At 45.3% G+C, this 15,935-nt stretch overlaps 1 protein-coding gene across 1 annotated transcript in view; it reads right to left on the bottom strand.

The window, feature by feature from the left end:
* Window positions 1-2,910: 2,910 nt before the first annotated feature.
* Window positions 2,911-15,935, bottom strand: part of ADARB2 (adenosine deaminase RNA specific B2 (inactive)) — a 321,699-nt gene continuing 308,674 nt past the window's right edge. The window contains exons 8-10 of the mRNA XM_040593240.1: window positions 14,943-15,124; window positions 9,217-9,395; window positions 2,911-6,312 (exon numbers count right to left, since the gene is read on the bottom strand). Of these exons, the coding sequence (XP_040449174.1) occupies window positions 6,136-6,312; window positions 9,217-9,395; window positions 14,943-15,124 (538 nt within the window). The 3' untranslated portion in view covers window positions 2,911-6,135. The remainder of the gene's footprint in view (window positions 6,313-9,216; window positions 9,396-14,942; window positions 15,125-15,935) is intronic.

Raw genomic sequence — 15,935 nt, 5'->3', positions numbered from 1 at the left:
TGTGAACAAGGAATTTGCATTAAGAAAAAAAAAATTACTATAGAACCCACAGTAAAAATGTCTTAGATTTAAGAGTTAACACTCTTCAGTGAGTGAGCAACTTTACTTAGTTAAGTGGGTGGTGCTGGGAGGGAAGGGCACTGCAGCTAAACCACCTCCTTCGTGGTTTGTCACATAACCTCTGCCAACGCCTGAATGTGACTTTGAAGTTCCAAGAGAAGGAGGACTAGGCACCAGTTAGTCTATCATAGGAACTAATAGACCCAACAGTAAGTACCATTCTTCATATCTTTATTTTCCTTTGGGGGAGGTTATTTTGGTAACATTGGGTGTAAAAGAAGGAGCTGTCTCCTCTTGGCTTGGATCGTTTCATGGCAATGTAGGCTGTGAAGGCATCTGTTCAGGGCCAGAGGAAAATGAACAGGACCTTTTCCTCTCCACGGCAGAACAAGACTTTAATGGTCTAGTGGAAGTAATTCTGTATTGCAAAGGAAGTTGATAAAATAGAACATAAACTTCTCTAATAAAGGATTTAATTACCAGGAAAGCCAGACTGAATGAAGCATTTGAGCAGAACTATTTCATTGCTGAAAAGGCAACGATTATTAATCCTCTTTCTCCAAGGCCACATTATTTATTCAGGATGCTGGAGTACTAAGAAACCACACGTGTCTATATGTGTGCATGTGCCTGTATGTCTTTGTCTTGGATTTTTTTTGGTTTTGGGTTGGGTTTTTTTTTTTTGGCTAGGTTTTGGTTTTTTTTTTATTGTATCCAAACAGATTGTTACCACTTTTTAAAAAGCCTCAGATTTTCTCTGACTTCACCCAGATTTCCAGCTAAACTGGTGTATCCATGTGATCAAGCTGAAACCAGCCAAAGTAATCAGGTGTCAGGGCTGGAAAGTAGGCACAATGGTAATGAATCAAATGGCTTAAAAAGCTCTTAAATTACTATTTCATTCTTCAACACACAAGCATGGCTATCAAGGTTTAACTGCAGCAGAAGGACTTATTTACTTTAGTTGTGAAACAAGCACTTCTCTGAAGCCCTCTATTCGTTGATACATCAGCTTGTTCATGTTTTATGTTGCTGTTTTTCTAATATACAGTTGGAAAAGAAATGACTGTTCCTGACGACGCTGGGGTGTACGACTGTAGAGTTTTAAATGCAGTTCTGGTATTTAGCCTTTAAACTTAATGAGATTAAACACAGAATCCATCCATACAATTTACCCTAATGACTGCTTTGTAGTTGTTTTCAGCAGCCAAATTGTGTCATGTTGTCTGCCATGGTCAGGCAGTAGCAGCTACTTTTGGAGGATGAAACAGGCTGGGAGCCTCCTGCTGTGATGTCAGCCATGGCCCAACTGCCCAGGAGTGGGCTGGGGGGCTGTCAGGCTGCTGGGAATCCCCTGTAGGGACCTACTCACCATCTTTTGCCCTTCATGGCCAAGGCTGTGCTTGCTCACTGCATCTGCAGTGGGGCTGGTCTCAGCGTGGGCCCTCCAGAGCCCTTCTGCGAGGAAAGCTGATGCTGTGCATGGCTTTTGCCAAGTGAAGAATTTGGGTGTTTACATTTTATAACACCAAAATAACGATAAGCTCATAACTTGGAGGGTGGATAGCAGAACAAACTGCCTTTCTACTGGTGTAACTTCTCTCCTTTGTTTAGGACAGTGCTACATTGCCATGACCAGTTTTACCAGTAGGGAAGTGCATGCTGTGTCCAAGGCTTTGGTGAGGGTGGGACTGTGGCGTTTGTTTTACCTGTACTCAGTTAAAGCAGTAAAATTTATGTGTGCAAGCACACTTTGAGATTTACAAACACTAAAAATTTTTTGCTTTTATTACTCATGGCAAAAATCCACCGTGGGTGGTGGAATCAGGTCAGGTCACGGTGACTTTTTCCACACAGACATCCTCCCCCTGCGAATGCTTTCTTCTCCTTCCTTCTTTTCATCCTGCCCCTGTACCTAAAGACATAGAACCAAGCTAAGGAGATGTAACTGCCGCAAAGTCTTAGCTTGAAAATAAACCTATGCATAGCCCCTGCCCTGCTATGCTGAGGAATGAAACCCATGGGATGGTTTGTGTGGGTCCAGCACTGACTTCTTCAACATGAACATGAACATCAACATGACCACACAAAAAGCTGCAGGGCCAGTCAGCTGGTGGGGCTCCCTGTGAGCTGTCGGGCTCAATTTCATTTTGGAACCAAATCTTCACAAGGAGGGGGACAGGGGAATCTCTTTTTAGGCAATTTTCACTGTTAGTCTATTTATATTTTCACAGTAGGTGCTTCTGAAAGGCTTTGGAGGCTTTGGTAACACTGGTGATCTCTATGAGGACTGGCCAATGGAAATCACTTTGAGGCACCATGTGATGCTCATACAATAATACATTTTAAACTTTTGTGTGGATGGTGTCATTTGGGCTCAGTGTGACTGTTCTGCTCTAGCTGAACACTGGCAGTTTAAAGCAAGAACAAACCCAGGCCACTCCACCAATAAGAAGAAATCTGCAGGGATGTACTGACCTTTTGTTTGTCACGTTAGTTTCCTTAAGCAGCAAGTCCCGTGCAGTGTGAGTTTGCAAAAACATACTTAACATTTTTTAAGAAAGATCTTGGAGCTGGAGGGATCGAATTAGAGAGGAACCCAGTTCACTCTTCTTCCAGGATAAGGCTGTGTCCCTGTATGGCTTCTTCTACATGAATGGGCACATCCATCTCTCAGTGGAAGTGTGTGATTCCTACAGTCTATCAAATACAAACTGAGTAAGAACGTGTTGCCTGTAGTTCTACAGAAAGTGTGCGTAAATATAATACACACTAACATTTTGGAGCACATTCAAATTGACTGCTAAGCCACAGTGAAAAATGGTCAACAAACAGTGAAAGAACAATTTTACTTGGCATTTTATTCACTTAACAGAAACATTCACTTATCAGGTATCACTGAAGTGCAATTTACAGAACTTAGCAGCAAATTCACATATGTAAATTCAGATTTATTTTCTTTTGTTGTCTTTTTTGTTTCTTTTTTTTTTTTTTTACAAATATTACAAATGTACATCCATTAGTACAGTATTGCCATTCACTCATGCGTGTTATGTACAGAATCTTCACTAAAGAATTACTACTGAGCACTTTTTCCTTTCCTTCAGGTAATGCTACGTGTAGGTCGTGTGCTTCTGGGATGTGGTCCCATCACACCCTGTCGCTGCACGTAATGAGAAGAAGTAGACATTTAAGGTCATATTAGACCCTAGTGCAAGCAGGTGCAACTCTGTTGCCTTCAATGGGATCAGCTGATGCCCATTTGTGGTGGGGACTCGGTTTGGTCCCCAATACTAAATTTGTTGTGGCAGCTGAATCCAGGATTGCATTTATGTGTTTCTTGCAACAAAGGATAATTCAACTCCATCACACTTTCTGTTTTGTCCTTAAAAATAACCAGGCATGGTGTTTTGTTTGCACAGTAGCTCTAACACTGGCCTGTGGAGCTATATGCTTTAGTTGAGCTAATGTCATGCCAGGACTGAGGAAGGATAAATGAGGGCAGGGAGATGTAAGGAGGAGCTGTTGAGGTCTCTTGTGTGCTAGATAAAGACCTCTTTTTTTGGAGAGGAAAAGATCCCCCCTGCCCTGTGGATCTCCACATGAGAAACTTTGTCCTCCTATCTGGTTGCCCTGTGGTTTCTCTCCCTTGGTGGGAGCAGCTGGAGCCCCTGGGACCACCACTGCCAGTGTCACCTGCAGCTTCTCCTGCACATCCAGTCATGAGCCTGACCCCTTGCCCGCCCACTGTCCCTCTGGGCACGTTTGCTGCCCAGGTCACGCCGAAGGTCTGCACCAGTGACAGCTGCGTTGGAGGATGGGACCATGTGGAGGCACTGGGAAGCCCCAGAAGGTGCCAAATATATTCTGAATGTTAATCAGAAGAGATGACAAAGTGGTCAAAGAATTGACAGAGTGGTGAACACAAGATGTTTCCATTATTGAAATGTCTCAGGTTTCTGTTTTGTGTGTGTTTTTTTTTTGTGGTTTTTTTTTTTTTTTTTTTTTTTTTTTTGTAACTATTTCTACTCTAAGGATATTTTTTTTAATATTTTTGGTAGTTAATACGGAATGTATTATTTTGCTGAAAAGGTTTCTGGAAGGGGAGAGCTTTGTTTTATCTAATTTAAAAATTCTAGTTTATCACAATTGTTTTTATACAAGACACTATAGATACATCTTGTAGTTTATAATCTAAAAATAAAATCTCATCAAAATACTGTAGCTATTCTATTGTGGGCATCAATAAACAATGTATTTACTGTATATGGCTCTCCAAACATGATAAACCCTATACAAAGAGCATCTATCTTTATTGATAGGAACAGTTTCCCGTGTAAAGGAAATTACATGGAAAAATATGAGCCTTGTGTTGTTTGAAAAGTAACTCAGCTTGACAGTTCTGAGAAAATACCAAGACAATTATCACAAATCAGTAGCAGCATGTTATATACAGATCTAAAGAGAATCACAGGAATAAAAAGAAACCAGTAGTTATATACCCGCAAATCCTGTCATTTAAAAAACCAAAAACTGAAAGAAATGTACAGGGCATTTGAAGGTTGGTTCTGCAGTGGGACTGTCAAAGCTCAGTTCTCCCATGACTGTATCTTCTGCATTCTGATGAAGTTTGGGATATCTCAAAGATGAGATTCTATCAGACCCAGCCACATTTATGAAGAAAATATTTAACTGTTGGGTGATACTCGTCCCCTAACTAAAAAAGCCCACCTGCTTTTCAGGCTGCAGATGAACATGAGTAATAGTACTGCTTGGCTTTTACACAGAGCAAGACTCTAGAAGCTCTTCCATTGAAGTAAGACCTTACCCAAGCCTGTAGTTATAATCTGCTGCACTTAACTCAATTGGATTATGTGGGGAGGTAAAACTCTGCAAAACTGACAGAATCTGGTTTATGCAGTTGCAGATGACCAGAGCACTTTGACCCTGCCAGGTTCCTTAGATGTGAAGCAGGTAAGTGTTATTATCCCCATTTGACAGGTGGAGAAATTGAGGCAGGAACGAGCCAAGTATCAAACGTGCTGTCTCGTTTGGGATGTCTTAATTGTGGCTACCCAACTCAGCAATTTTTCAGAGGTACGGAGCATCCTGACCTCACACTCACTTAATTTAGAGCTGTGGATCATCAGAAGCTTGGAAAACTGAGGCTCTAGGTCCTGTCTCCAACCTGCCTGATTTTAGGCAGCTACCTGAAGCTCCAGAGCTAGGAGCATCACCACACCAGTCTCCACCGGCAGCTGCTGCGGAGCTGTGCACCTCTGCAGGCAGCGTAGGGCTGAATCACCCTCTTGGCAAGCATCTCCATCCTGGCTGTGTCTAAAGGGCACGAGTGATGAACTGGGCCTGGATAATTAAAATTTGCAGCACGCCAAACTTGTAGCCGGATTTGAAGATATGGTGGGAAGTGGTTTGTCCGAGATGTCGAAGGGAATAAGTGTGAAAACCAAGGGAATCCTGACACCAGGCTTTGTGCTCAGATCCAGCAGTGGAAAACTGAGTTTAAAAATGCTGCATACCTTTGAGGTCCAAATTCTTTCTCCCAGATTTAGGCAGCTAACAGGATGATTTTTGCATAGAGGTTAGACACCTTTTTTGTGTGGATGGTTATGGATGCTCTGAGACCTGCTGTCATGCCGTGTGCCTGGGGTACTTCCATCTTTGCTCACTATTTTCCATTATTCAGTAATGACTCTTGCACTGATTGTGTGAGGGAAAACACTCAAATTTGGATCAGACAGGTGGCCTGCTAATGCCTCAAATCAGCAATAACCGACAGCAATAAACAATGAAAAGCAGAATCTTGGTGGGGGTGGCATTATAATTTGGGCAGGTACATTCTTGGGAAAGGATCATGAAAAAGCAGTTTTCTAAAGTTGAGTTCAGTGCATCAGACACATTTCTATTTATGTATTTCCAATACAGAGTTAAAAGCAAATATTCCCATGGAGGTTGCTATTAGATCTCAAACGGCTTCAGTTCTCTTGGCTCACGCATCCTGCCTAGCCTTCTCTCCAGCTGATTTGATCCAGTCATGTAGCAAAGGTGTCAAGTGATTTATACAGTTAGTAGGAACTGATCTTGCTCTGGGGGTTTCTTCACCCAGGTGCCCAGACCAGCTTTCTGAAATGCTTTAAACAGCTGCTGCTTGACAGACTGGTATGTCTGAGCCACCAGCTTTGCCTCGCTGTACACCGATGGCATGTCTCCATGGCTTGGTATTCGTGTGCTCAGCTGCAGAACAAAAATCAGGGAAGGGGAAAAAAAAAATCATAAAAAAATCAACTGATGAGCCAAAAGAAACAGGAGGCTTCAGTAGCTGTATAATCTTCCTGTCTAAATTTCATAAGCAACAAACAAACTATCACTGTGCTTTGTGTGTTTGCTTTGGGTTTAACAACAGAAAAACAGGGAAGCAATAAATGCCTGTGACATGGTTTCAAGCCATTGTGAAAAGGAACAGGGTAAAGAGCTTTGCCTCGGAGTGGGCATAGGCAGTAGCAAATCTTGCTGTATTTTACAAAGGCAAAACTCTACTTCTCAGTTAAGATGATTTTTAGGGACAAAAAAAAAAGAAAAAAAGTCCTTTCTGAGGACCTTTAAAGAACGTGCTCAGTTTAGCCTGGGAAGCGGAGCAGCTCGGTGCTTCCAGGGTAATGCCAAGAGACACAAGGAGGAGGGTGCCCTCCCACACTCACCCCTTTTCTCTCCTTAGTCTCTTATGGTTGGAAATGCTGCAAAACCTGCCCAGGACAGGGCAGAAATCAGGCATCAGGATCTGTGCTGGTGTGGGAAAACCACGTGCTCTGCCAGGACACTGGAGCCATTTGCTGGGAGCTGCCTCGGGGACAGTGCCACATGCCCACTGCCCCTCGTCACCCGGAGCACATGGGCAGGAGTGAGCACCCTTTGCTCTGCAGAAGGACTAAATAAACGACCTCCTCTGACCTGCCCAGGACTTAACCATGCCGAACCAGCAGTGAGGCTTTGATATTGTATGAAAAAACCCGAAGCCTGGAAAATGCCTTAGAACAAGCAGGCAGGTGAAAGCCCCACACTCTCAAGGCAGGGAAATAGCATCCTGAAGGAAAATGCACCCTCAAAGCGCAGCCTGGTGAGCAAAGAGCACTCTCTTCCTTCTGCCTAAACAGGAGAGATACTGGCAGACAAATTAAAGGAAAAGGTGAACGTGTACCCTGAAAGGAGCTGCCCCAGCCCTCGTGGTGCCGGCACACTGTGGGGCTGCTTGGCCGGGGGTGCATTGCCCCAGCCAGCGCAGGGAGCACCATGCTGCCAGCCTGGGCATCAATGGGCCACAGGCTGGCCTGGCAGGTGGTGGCTTCTGTCCAGCCACCCTTTGTTCCCCAGACATGGACACCAATGATATTATCATCTAATGCTTAGTTTCATCAAAAGCAAAGTGCCCTGCTCACCATGAGTTACTCACTCCAGCTCACCCCATCCCCATCCCTGGTGCAAGCCAGGGGCAGTCCAGCTCTCCTGGCCACAGTTCTGGCCATGGCCTGCCCTGGAGCCCAGCTTGCCCAACTTGATCCTGTGAGGATCCCTGTGTTTTGGGGGCAGCGGGAGTGTTTCTCACCCCCCTTCCCATGCCGCCTGCTGCGCAAGAAATAGGCTGTGACCTGTGCCACCAAACTGTGACTGAGCCCTGGGCAGGAAGCCCAGGTTGGTTCCTTCTGCTCACCCCCAGGCTCAGGGTCCCTCCTAAGACAGGTGATGCCTCTGCCTGGGATGGGATGAGTCCCACCAGCCTCCTTCCCTGGAGTCTCCTGAAGAGCTGAACAATCCCTTTGAGCTTGTCCTCATACCTCCCCACCCTGCCTGGCTGTTTGCCTTCCTGAATGATTTCGAAGGTTGAAGTGGCTCCAGACCTCCCTGCCACCACTATGCCTTGTTTTCCGCTCATTTCCCAATAGGAAAGAGATTTTGGCACTTCATAAAACAATTTTTTCTCCTCATCATCTTCTCCTACTCCACATAGACTGCAGGACAATTCTTGACAGGCCTCCTTATAGCAAATTAATATTGTAGCCATGAAAGTAGTGGGCTGAAGAGACACTTTCCATTTTTCCTGCTGCTCCTCCTGGAAGTGACGGGCTCAGGCTCACCACCTTGATGTCTGTGTCCTTCTCTTCCCCAGCACTTCCATGAAGGGTCAGGCAAGAGCAGAAACTGTGACTCCGGCATCAGAAATAACAAGAAAAAAAATTTTCTTATTCTACATCACACTTCTTCCTATATGTCTAACACCCCTAGGCTCCACCCTGCAGTTTTTGGCCATCTCTCTGTCCTGACACTGTCTCCTGTCTGCAGGAGGTAACTGAAGCGTGAGGACAGATTGACTTCGGTGTCATTTCAAATAAGGGGAGTTCATGGATATCTTCCCTTGAGAAAGCAGGGCTGTCAAGGGGTGGTGGTCATTTTAATTAAGTACAACCTGTAGTTTTAATGCCATTAAATTGTACTGCTGCTGAGTGTAATGAAATCAGAGATCCTTCAGCACCTGGCCATGCAGCTTGAGAGGAGCAGCTGAATTGTAGGGATTTATCAGCACATCTGGGAGAATGGGGAAAAAGAGGGAAATGGGCAATCCATAGCACATCTCACTCTTGTTAGGTGAGACTGGGAGCAGTTTAGGTTGGGAGTCTAAACCCCTGTGGAACAATGAAGTGAGGTAGATGCCTCCAAGGTGATGAAAGAAACTTCCCTCAGGCTTCTAAGACTTAGTGAGTTGAAGACTCCCCTTAAAGTCAAAGGGATACTTGGGGTGAGATGGATAAAAAATTACCCAGCTGTGCTTGTATGGATGCTCAATGCTCTCTTGGCTTTTGAGTGCTGGTCTGAGCATGGCTTCGTCACCAAGGACAGTCAGAACAGCCATCTTCCCTCCAAACCTGCCTGGGTTTCTGCTCTTGGCTTTCCCTGGACTCTCAGCTCCCATAGCTGACCCCAGAGACTCGCAGCTCTTAATCCCCTCCTAGGCCCTAGCAGGAGGGAGGCAGGACACCTGTGGAGGCTTCAGCTTCATCATGAAATTGCTAAAACAGGCTTGACTCCAGGGTAAGGACTAGCCCACCTAGGGCTGGCAGCAGTGCCCTGTCGGTGCATCAGACCTACCTTGCCGTGAAGCTTTGCCCACCGATCAAAGAACATGTGCTTGCAGAGCCGTGAGGGACTCCCACAGGTCCTCTTCCCCGTCGTGGCGTTGATAACCTCCAGGTCAGCATTCCCCACAATCCAGTTCACACTGAAGCTGGGAGATTTTCCAGGCTGCCGAGCATCAGCATGGCTAACCCCTAGCAGGAGAGAAGGACCCCAGTAACATCTCGAGCTCAAAGCCTTCAGAGGCTGCTAACATGTGGTGGGTCACTGTGGCACATGAGACATCCCTGAGCGAACACGCTGGCATTGTGCACTGTATGTGCTGTTGTCACCATCGGTTAAATGTTACTTGGCTGAGTACCTTAGAGGGACAGAATTTAGCAATTCCTACAGATCTTTTTCCACCTTGCAGGCAAACCTTTCATTAGCCTAAGGAAAGCCATTAGACTGTAGCGCATCCTACTGACAGCTATGTGATGGCTGCCGCCGAGTGAAATCGTTCAGAAAGGCTTTAACGGGATAACTGGTTTTTAAAAGGAACTAAGCAGCAAAGTACTTTTGCCATGAGTTCCTCTGGTGAGATATCCATGGTCCAGCATATTTATCTACTATTAACTGCTGAGGCCTTCACTGTGATGGGAAGTCTGGATCACAGAGGGTATAAACGGTGGGTGAGAAAATATACAACAGGCATTTCATCATCACAGAGAGATTATTAGATCCAAGTTAATAATGACCTTGTAGACATCACAAACCTACACAGGAAACCCTTGCTGCCCACCTTGTGTCTACATGCAAGATTCCTACTCTGTACGGGTGTAACAATCTCTTCAAGAGCTAGTTCATGTCCTAACAGCAATATTTTGGGACATTTTTAAGTGGAATGCACCTTCTTTAATTTTAGACACCTACAATGATGATGCTTTCGGTCACCTGGGGTAACTGTATGACCTTTGCGTCATTCACACGGCCAGTTTTGGACATCACACACTGGAGTCCACTGCCCACGTGGGTGAGATCTCCCTTGGCTCTAAATGCAGATCAGGGCTGCAAGGCCAGGTGTGGGTGTGTACTTGAGAGGCAGTTATTTTTAATCAGGTAAATTCCCGTCTCTTCTTAACCATTTAGTGTAGTTCAACCTTTCCATGAGTCTTGCCACTTTCTCATTTCTTGTACCTGAAACCAGGGAAAGATGAGTCTTTCCAAGGAAACAAGAGGAATAAAGGGAGTGCTTGGTTTGTTTTCCAGCTCAGGATAAATGCAACCAAGTGAGCTCTGCCTTGCCCAGCTCAGTGCTTTTGGGAGCAAAGAATCAACAGTGGGAGCTTCCAAGGCTGGAAAAGACAGAGTGACCTGAAGCAGTTTGAATATTTTGGAAAAGATGGGCATTGGATGACGTGTCTGGATCCAGCTGTTGAGTCCATCTCTACTAATTTGCTGTGTGGGCCACTAGCCTGCAAACCTGGACAACAAAAGCCACCGTGGTGAGCGGGCAGGTGGGGACCATGCTGGTGGGCAGGAGCTGCCTGGCACAGCTGCCACAGCAAGGCCAGCGCCAGGGCTGTGTCTCTGTTTCCAAATGGCAGCTCCCACCGGAGTCCCTGCCTGCAGCAGCTCCAGCAACAGCTCATGGTTTGCACAGCTTGGCGGGACCTGCCTTCATCACTCCTGGGTGGAAGGCAACAGAGAAAGGTCCTTTGCATTTTCTGCTGAAGGGTTTCAAAGAACTTTTGCAGGGAGGGAGAAGTACTGGTAAGGGCTGTTCAGAGAGGAGGAGATTAAAGAAGAGAGATCAAAGCCCCTCCTTTCCAAACTGCCCCTTCTCACTCAGGAATCTCATTTTCAGAACAGTTGCGTGCCGTGAACACGTGTGGATCTCAGGCAGAATGGGAGGAGATGGGAGCTGGTGGGAATGCAGCATCCATCACTGTGTTAAACATGTTGATCTTGGTAAGCCCTTGAGAGAGACCATGGGAGAAGTGGAGAGCTGTGCAGAGTTGGTTGTGGCAGGGATGCTGCCAGCTCCTGCCTCCTGCCTGGGACCTCTCAGCACCATGGGAAACAATGTCAGTGAGGGACATGCTCTCCTCCTGTCCCTTCTGCCCTGGGAGGAGGCTCAAGAGCCAGGTGGGACTGAGCATGCACGGCGAGAGAAAGGTGGCCTTTGAAGGGGAAAAAAATTATATGGCACAACCATTGTGTATTGGTGGCAAAGCTGGAACTGCAGAAATCCTGCCAGTCACTGGGACTGAACTCGCTACCATGTGTAGAAGAGAATTACAGCTAAGTCATAACCTCACCTTGGATTTGTAAACACATTCATGTCATATTAATACTTCTTTCAATTTTTCTCCCCCCTGAGATAACAGATCAGTCTGCATCTGAAACTCCATTTCACCTAGGCAACAGGATATAAACTGAGAGCCTGAAAATCAGATAGCTGTCTGGTGCTATTCAAATGCTTCTATACAGAACAAGATGCAAACAGATCAAAATCAGCTATTTGACACTATGCACTACTCTCTGTCAAGATAGCACCCAAAAGCTTAGAGGACTTAAGTGCCAAAAACCATGATAGCGAACACCCTGCCGTGCAAAGTTGCCACGGGCCAGTAAATGAATAAAAATGTTGTGAAAACACTGACCAGAGGAAAAGATGGAAAGGTTGTATGGAGGGGGCACCCATCAGATGGGGGCTTTACACCCCTTCCCAGCCTGGGGACTCTCTCAGCTCTCAGTGGACTACTGTGAGAGCCAAGAGCTTGTCCCAGTACCTGGAATACCCTCCGTGCTGGTTTGGCTTGCATGCTTTCTATTCCCAGCTATCATATATAAGTACACGTATTTAGGTAAGTAGAAGATATTTTCACATAATTTTCTAAATGCAAGAAAAGAGGCTTTAAAGAAAAAAACATAAGACTCATGACAGACACAAATATAGAGCCTAAATATATTCTCCGATTGTTGTTTTTGATCCTTTTCTAACACTTTTTTCATGTTTTTCTTTTGACAAATAATTGTTCTGATTTGATTTGAAAGGTAACACCCAAATAATCTACATAATTTTATCTCCTTTATATAGAACATCCTCCTTAAAACCAACATAATAAAGAGTATAATAGGAGACTGTAGAAACTGCAAGGAAAAGAAAAGTTTTTGTACAAATAATATGATCTTAAATACTGTGGGCTATCAACTGAAGACTCTCCTCGTTCTCTCTCCCCCAGCAAAACCTCATGCCTCTTCAGAATACCCTTCAGAATAACCTCGATCTTGAGAGAATGGGAAATAAATATGACACAGGGCTTTTCTTTATTTAAAAAAATACACCCAAAAGTAATCCCAGTGAATGAGTGGATTTCCACCTGGCAAGGACTGGTGTGAGTGGAAAACCTCACCGATTATTTTTCTGTGGGGCAACGATGTTATCTCAGGATATCTCACCACACAACATGACTTTCCTCTCCTTTGAAATGTTTGTACGGCTCCAAGTGACAAAGTAACTGGCATCCTTATAATTGAAAGAGTCCTGTGGTTTGAAACCCCTGGCTGGCCTGATCTCTGAGACGAGTGTGGGAGGTGGACTTGCCTGGCTGACATTGCTGAGGTTTGGTGGCTAATGCATTTGGTATGGCTTTTGTGAGGTGCCCATCTCCTCAGTCACTGGATATGCTGTCAGCACAGTTTTTCAGGTAAAAGAAATGAACATAAGCCTTAGTAATGTAACTTTTAAGCAGTATTGTCTCCCTGGGATTTGTGGGGGAGGGAAGATTACAAATAATGGCTTTAGAGACAAAAACAATGTAGACAGAGAGAGACAGATTCCTCCCACTGCTTCTCCTGGACGAAAGAAAATCCACAAACACAACCGAAAGCAAAACAAAAGCTTTTCCAAACAGAAGCCTGTGGGAAGAAGGAAGCCAGCCATGAAACATGCAGATATTTAAACTGACACAAGGGACTTCTGATGCATTTCTAACTCCCTTGAAATCTCTCATAATGACTTTTGGACATAAATACATGCTTGTGCCGAGCATGAGCCATTACTTTTACTCTGCAAGGCCAATCCAGCAAAGCAATAGCTGTTCTGCAGTGAAATCTCTGACTAAATCCCTTATGGTATTTTCAGTCCTTCAACTGGTCAAGTGGTTCCTCTGTACATCCTGCAGACACAGTGGAAGTGGGTGTCATTTTGATCTTGATATATGGGTGGACTTACAATGAGGTAGGGCTGGCACAGGATGAGAGCAGCTGCCCCAGCAGGACATCCAGAGGCTTCTGGCAGACAGGGGTGTGTTGCCAAAATAACAGCCAGGTCTGGGAAATAGGGAGAATTTTCCTGACCAGCCGTGAGTCCTTTCCTCCCTCCCGTGATGTGGCGTAGGAGGGAAGAGGGAGCTGAGCCATGCCCACACTGGACCAGGGCAGGAGGGACAGGAGGGGACGCAGGTAGAGGAGGGGCGTGGAGCACAGTTTCCTGCATACTTGCGTTGCACAGTCTTTGGCTAGCTGCACTGAAGAGTTAAAAAATGGAGACAAGCTGTTCCAATAAGGAACAGCTTTTGACCTACTCACCTCATAACATGTACATGCACATTACACTTGCCAGATGTACTAAACCACACAGAACCTGAGAATTTCCCCAGTGGCTAAACTATCACTTCTGCTTCAGCCAAACTAACTTTATCACAAGGAAATATTAAAAAAAAAGCCCCAACAACAAACAAACAAAAAACAATCCCCAAACCCATGAAATAGATAAGTGATAAAAAAACCAGTCTTCTGACTGAGGAACCTAGAGGACTTTGAAAGGCAATGGTGTACTCCACTAAAGCATCCTGACCTCCCAGCTCTGTAACCCTGACATCCAATCAATGGCTTGGTGAATCCTCCTGAAGAACAATTATCAGAGTCTGAGAGTAAAACAAAGGTCTAATCCTGTGCAGAACTGAGGCCCTTAGCACTCACACGTCTCATAAGGATCTGAAGGCATTCAAGACTTTGTGGGATTTTGCTGGGATGAGGCCAGACAGCTGCTGCCTGCTGGGGGTTAAGGAAGTGGGAGTCGGGGGAAGGAGAAGAAAGGACCCGAGACTTGGGGTAGGGACACGAGGTTGGAAGGAGAAGCCGTGGCAGTGAGAGTAGCCCAAAAGATAGCTGGAAACTGTGGAGATGCTCACACGGCAGGCAGCAGCCTCATCAGATGGCAGCCGTGCCTTCCTGGGCTGAGCAGGGTCTCCTGCACGAACGAACAGCCCTTTTCTCATGGCCGTTTGCTACAAACATGATGGTGAAGGAGCAAGGGCTCCTAGTAAGGGACACTGGGTGGGGGGCTGCATGCACGGCGCCAGAGATGCGAAGGCTGGCATGGTATGTTCTCTGGGTGAGGGAGAGCAGGATGGGAGAGGGTTAAACTGAAAATTTACTAAAAACTTCCTCTCCAGTTTTTAGGAATCTTTTACTTAGTCAAACACTTTTTTCCACTTTGAGCATTCTTCGTACAGTGTTTGCTTTCCTAGTGAGCTTATATCCACTACTGATCCTTTTTGTGGTCACTGCATATGAAAATGGAACTGGATTTAAATGCATCAGTTTCTTCCTTCTACAAATTCATACTCTGCAGGAAAAAAAGAAGGCAGGACCTAACGGTTTACTTACAAACAAGTAAGCTTTCCTGTTGGTGACCAGCACAATTAGTGATGAGAGGGGATCATTTGTCTTGCAGGCAGGTGTTTGCTTACCACTGAGAAGCAGCTGATTGCGCCGGTATGACGCTGGCAGCTGACCAATGTCTTCTATTCTATGGCTCATTACCCGGGAAAGGTGACCAGTGTGGTAGAGGCTTCCCACAATGATGCTGTGCAAGTACATGGGTTCGATGAAGGAGCTGAGGAGAGCACCTTGGAGCCCAAGGATGTTCCATCTGGAAAAGAAATAAAGGAGCAATAAAACACATGGGTGGAGGAACGGCCACAAGAGAGCTGCCCTGGGAAAATCCTCAAAGGCCAGCACGTGGCTTGGAGGGATGAAACCATTCCTGTCACTGTCCTATGATGCATGAAGCACTGCACTGTTGGGTTATTGTACCCCCATGGGCTGATTCTCCCTCTGTGATGGTTTTAGATTGCTGTGATGCCACTGACTTGAGGGATGTATTTCTGTCTTGTGTTACTGCAAACAGAAGCCTCTTGTTGAGAGTTGTTCTTTATAAAAGCATTTTGTTTGATGAATGTTCACTTAGCATGTCTTTAGCTGAATCTTCATCTTTTTTCCTGTAATTTTACACTTGCAATGGTAGACGTAAAATAAGAGCTTTTTTTATTCTATCTTTATTTACCATTTCTCATACATTAGTACCATTCCCTAGTCAAACAGCCAAGACAACACATGACTTAGGTGGCCAAAATTCCCACAAAACCCTTGTGAATAATTCTTGAAAGCCTCACGGGCTGACTCTTCCTTGCACAAATGATCATGCAGATACAAAGACATCCATAAGAATCAAATCCTGTTCCTGAAGAGAAAAATAAGAGTTACACTTCTAGGCAATTTACTTGTAACCAATAGTTTGACCTGCTCTAAGCTTTTCAGGCTGATGGGTATGTCTCACCCTGTTGCTGTCTTAAAGCTGCAACAACAGTGTGATGGCAGAAACCTTGGGGTCTTCAGCCTGTTAATGACTGGGAGCTCCATACCACTGGTGTTGGATTACTTGCCAGAGCTGCTCTGCATTA

The sequence above is a fragment of the Falco naumanni genome, chromosome 4 (genome assembly GCF_017639655.2).
Source record: "Falco naumanni isolate bFalNau1 chromosome 4, bFalNau1.pat, whole genome shotgun sequence".
NCBI lineage: Eukaryota > Metazoa > Chordata > Aves > Falconiformes > Falconidae > Falco > Falco naumanni.
Note: the sequence above shows the minus strand (reverse complement) of the source record. Positions and strands in the feature narration are given on the sequence as shown.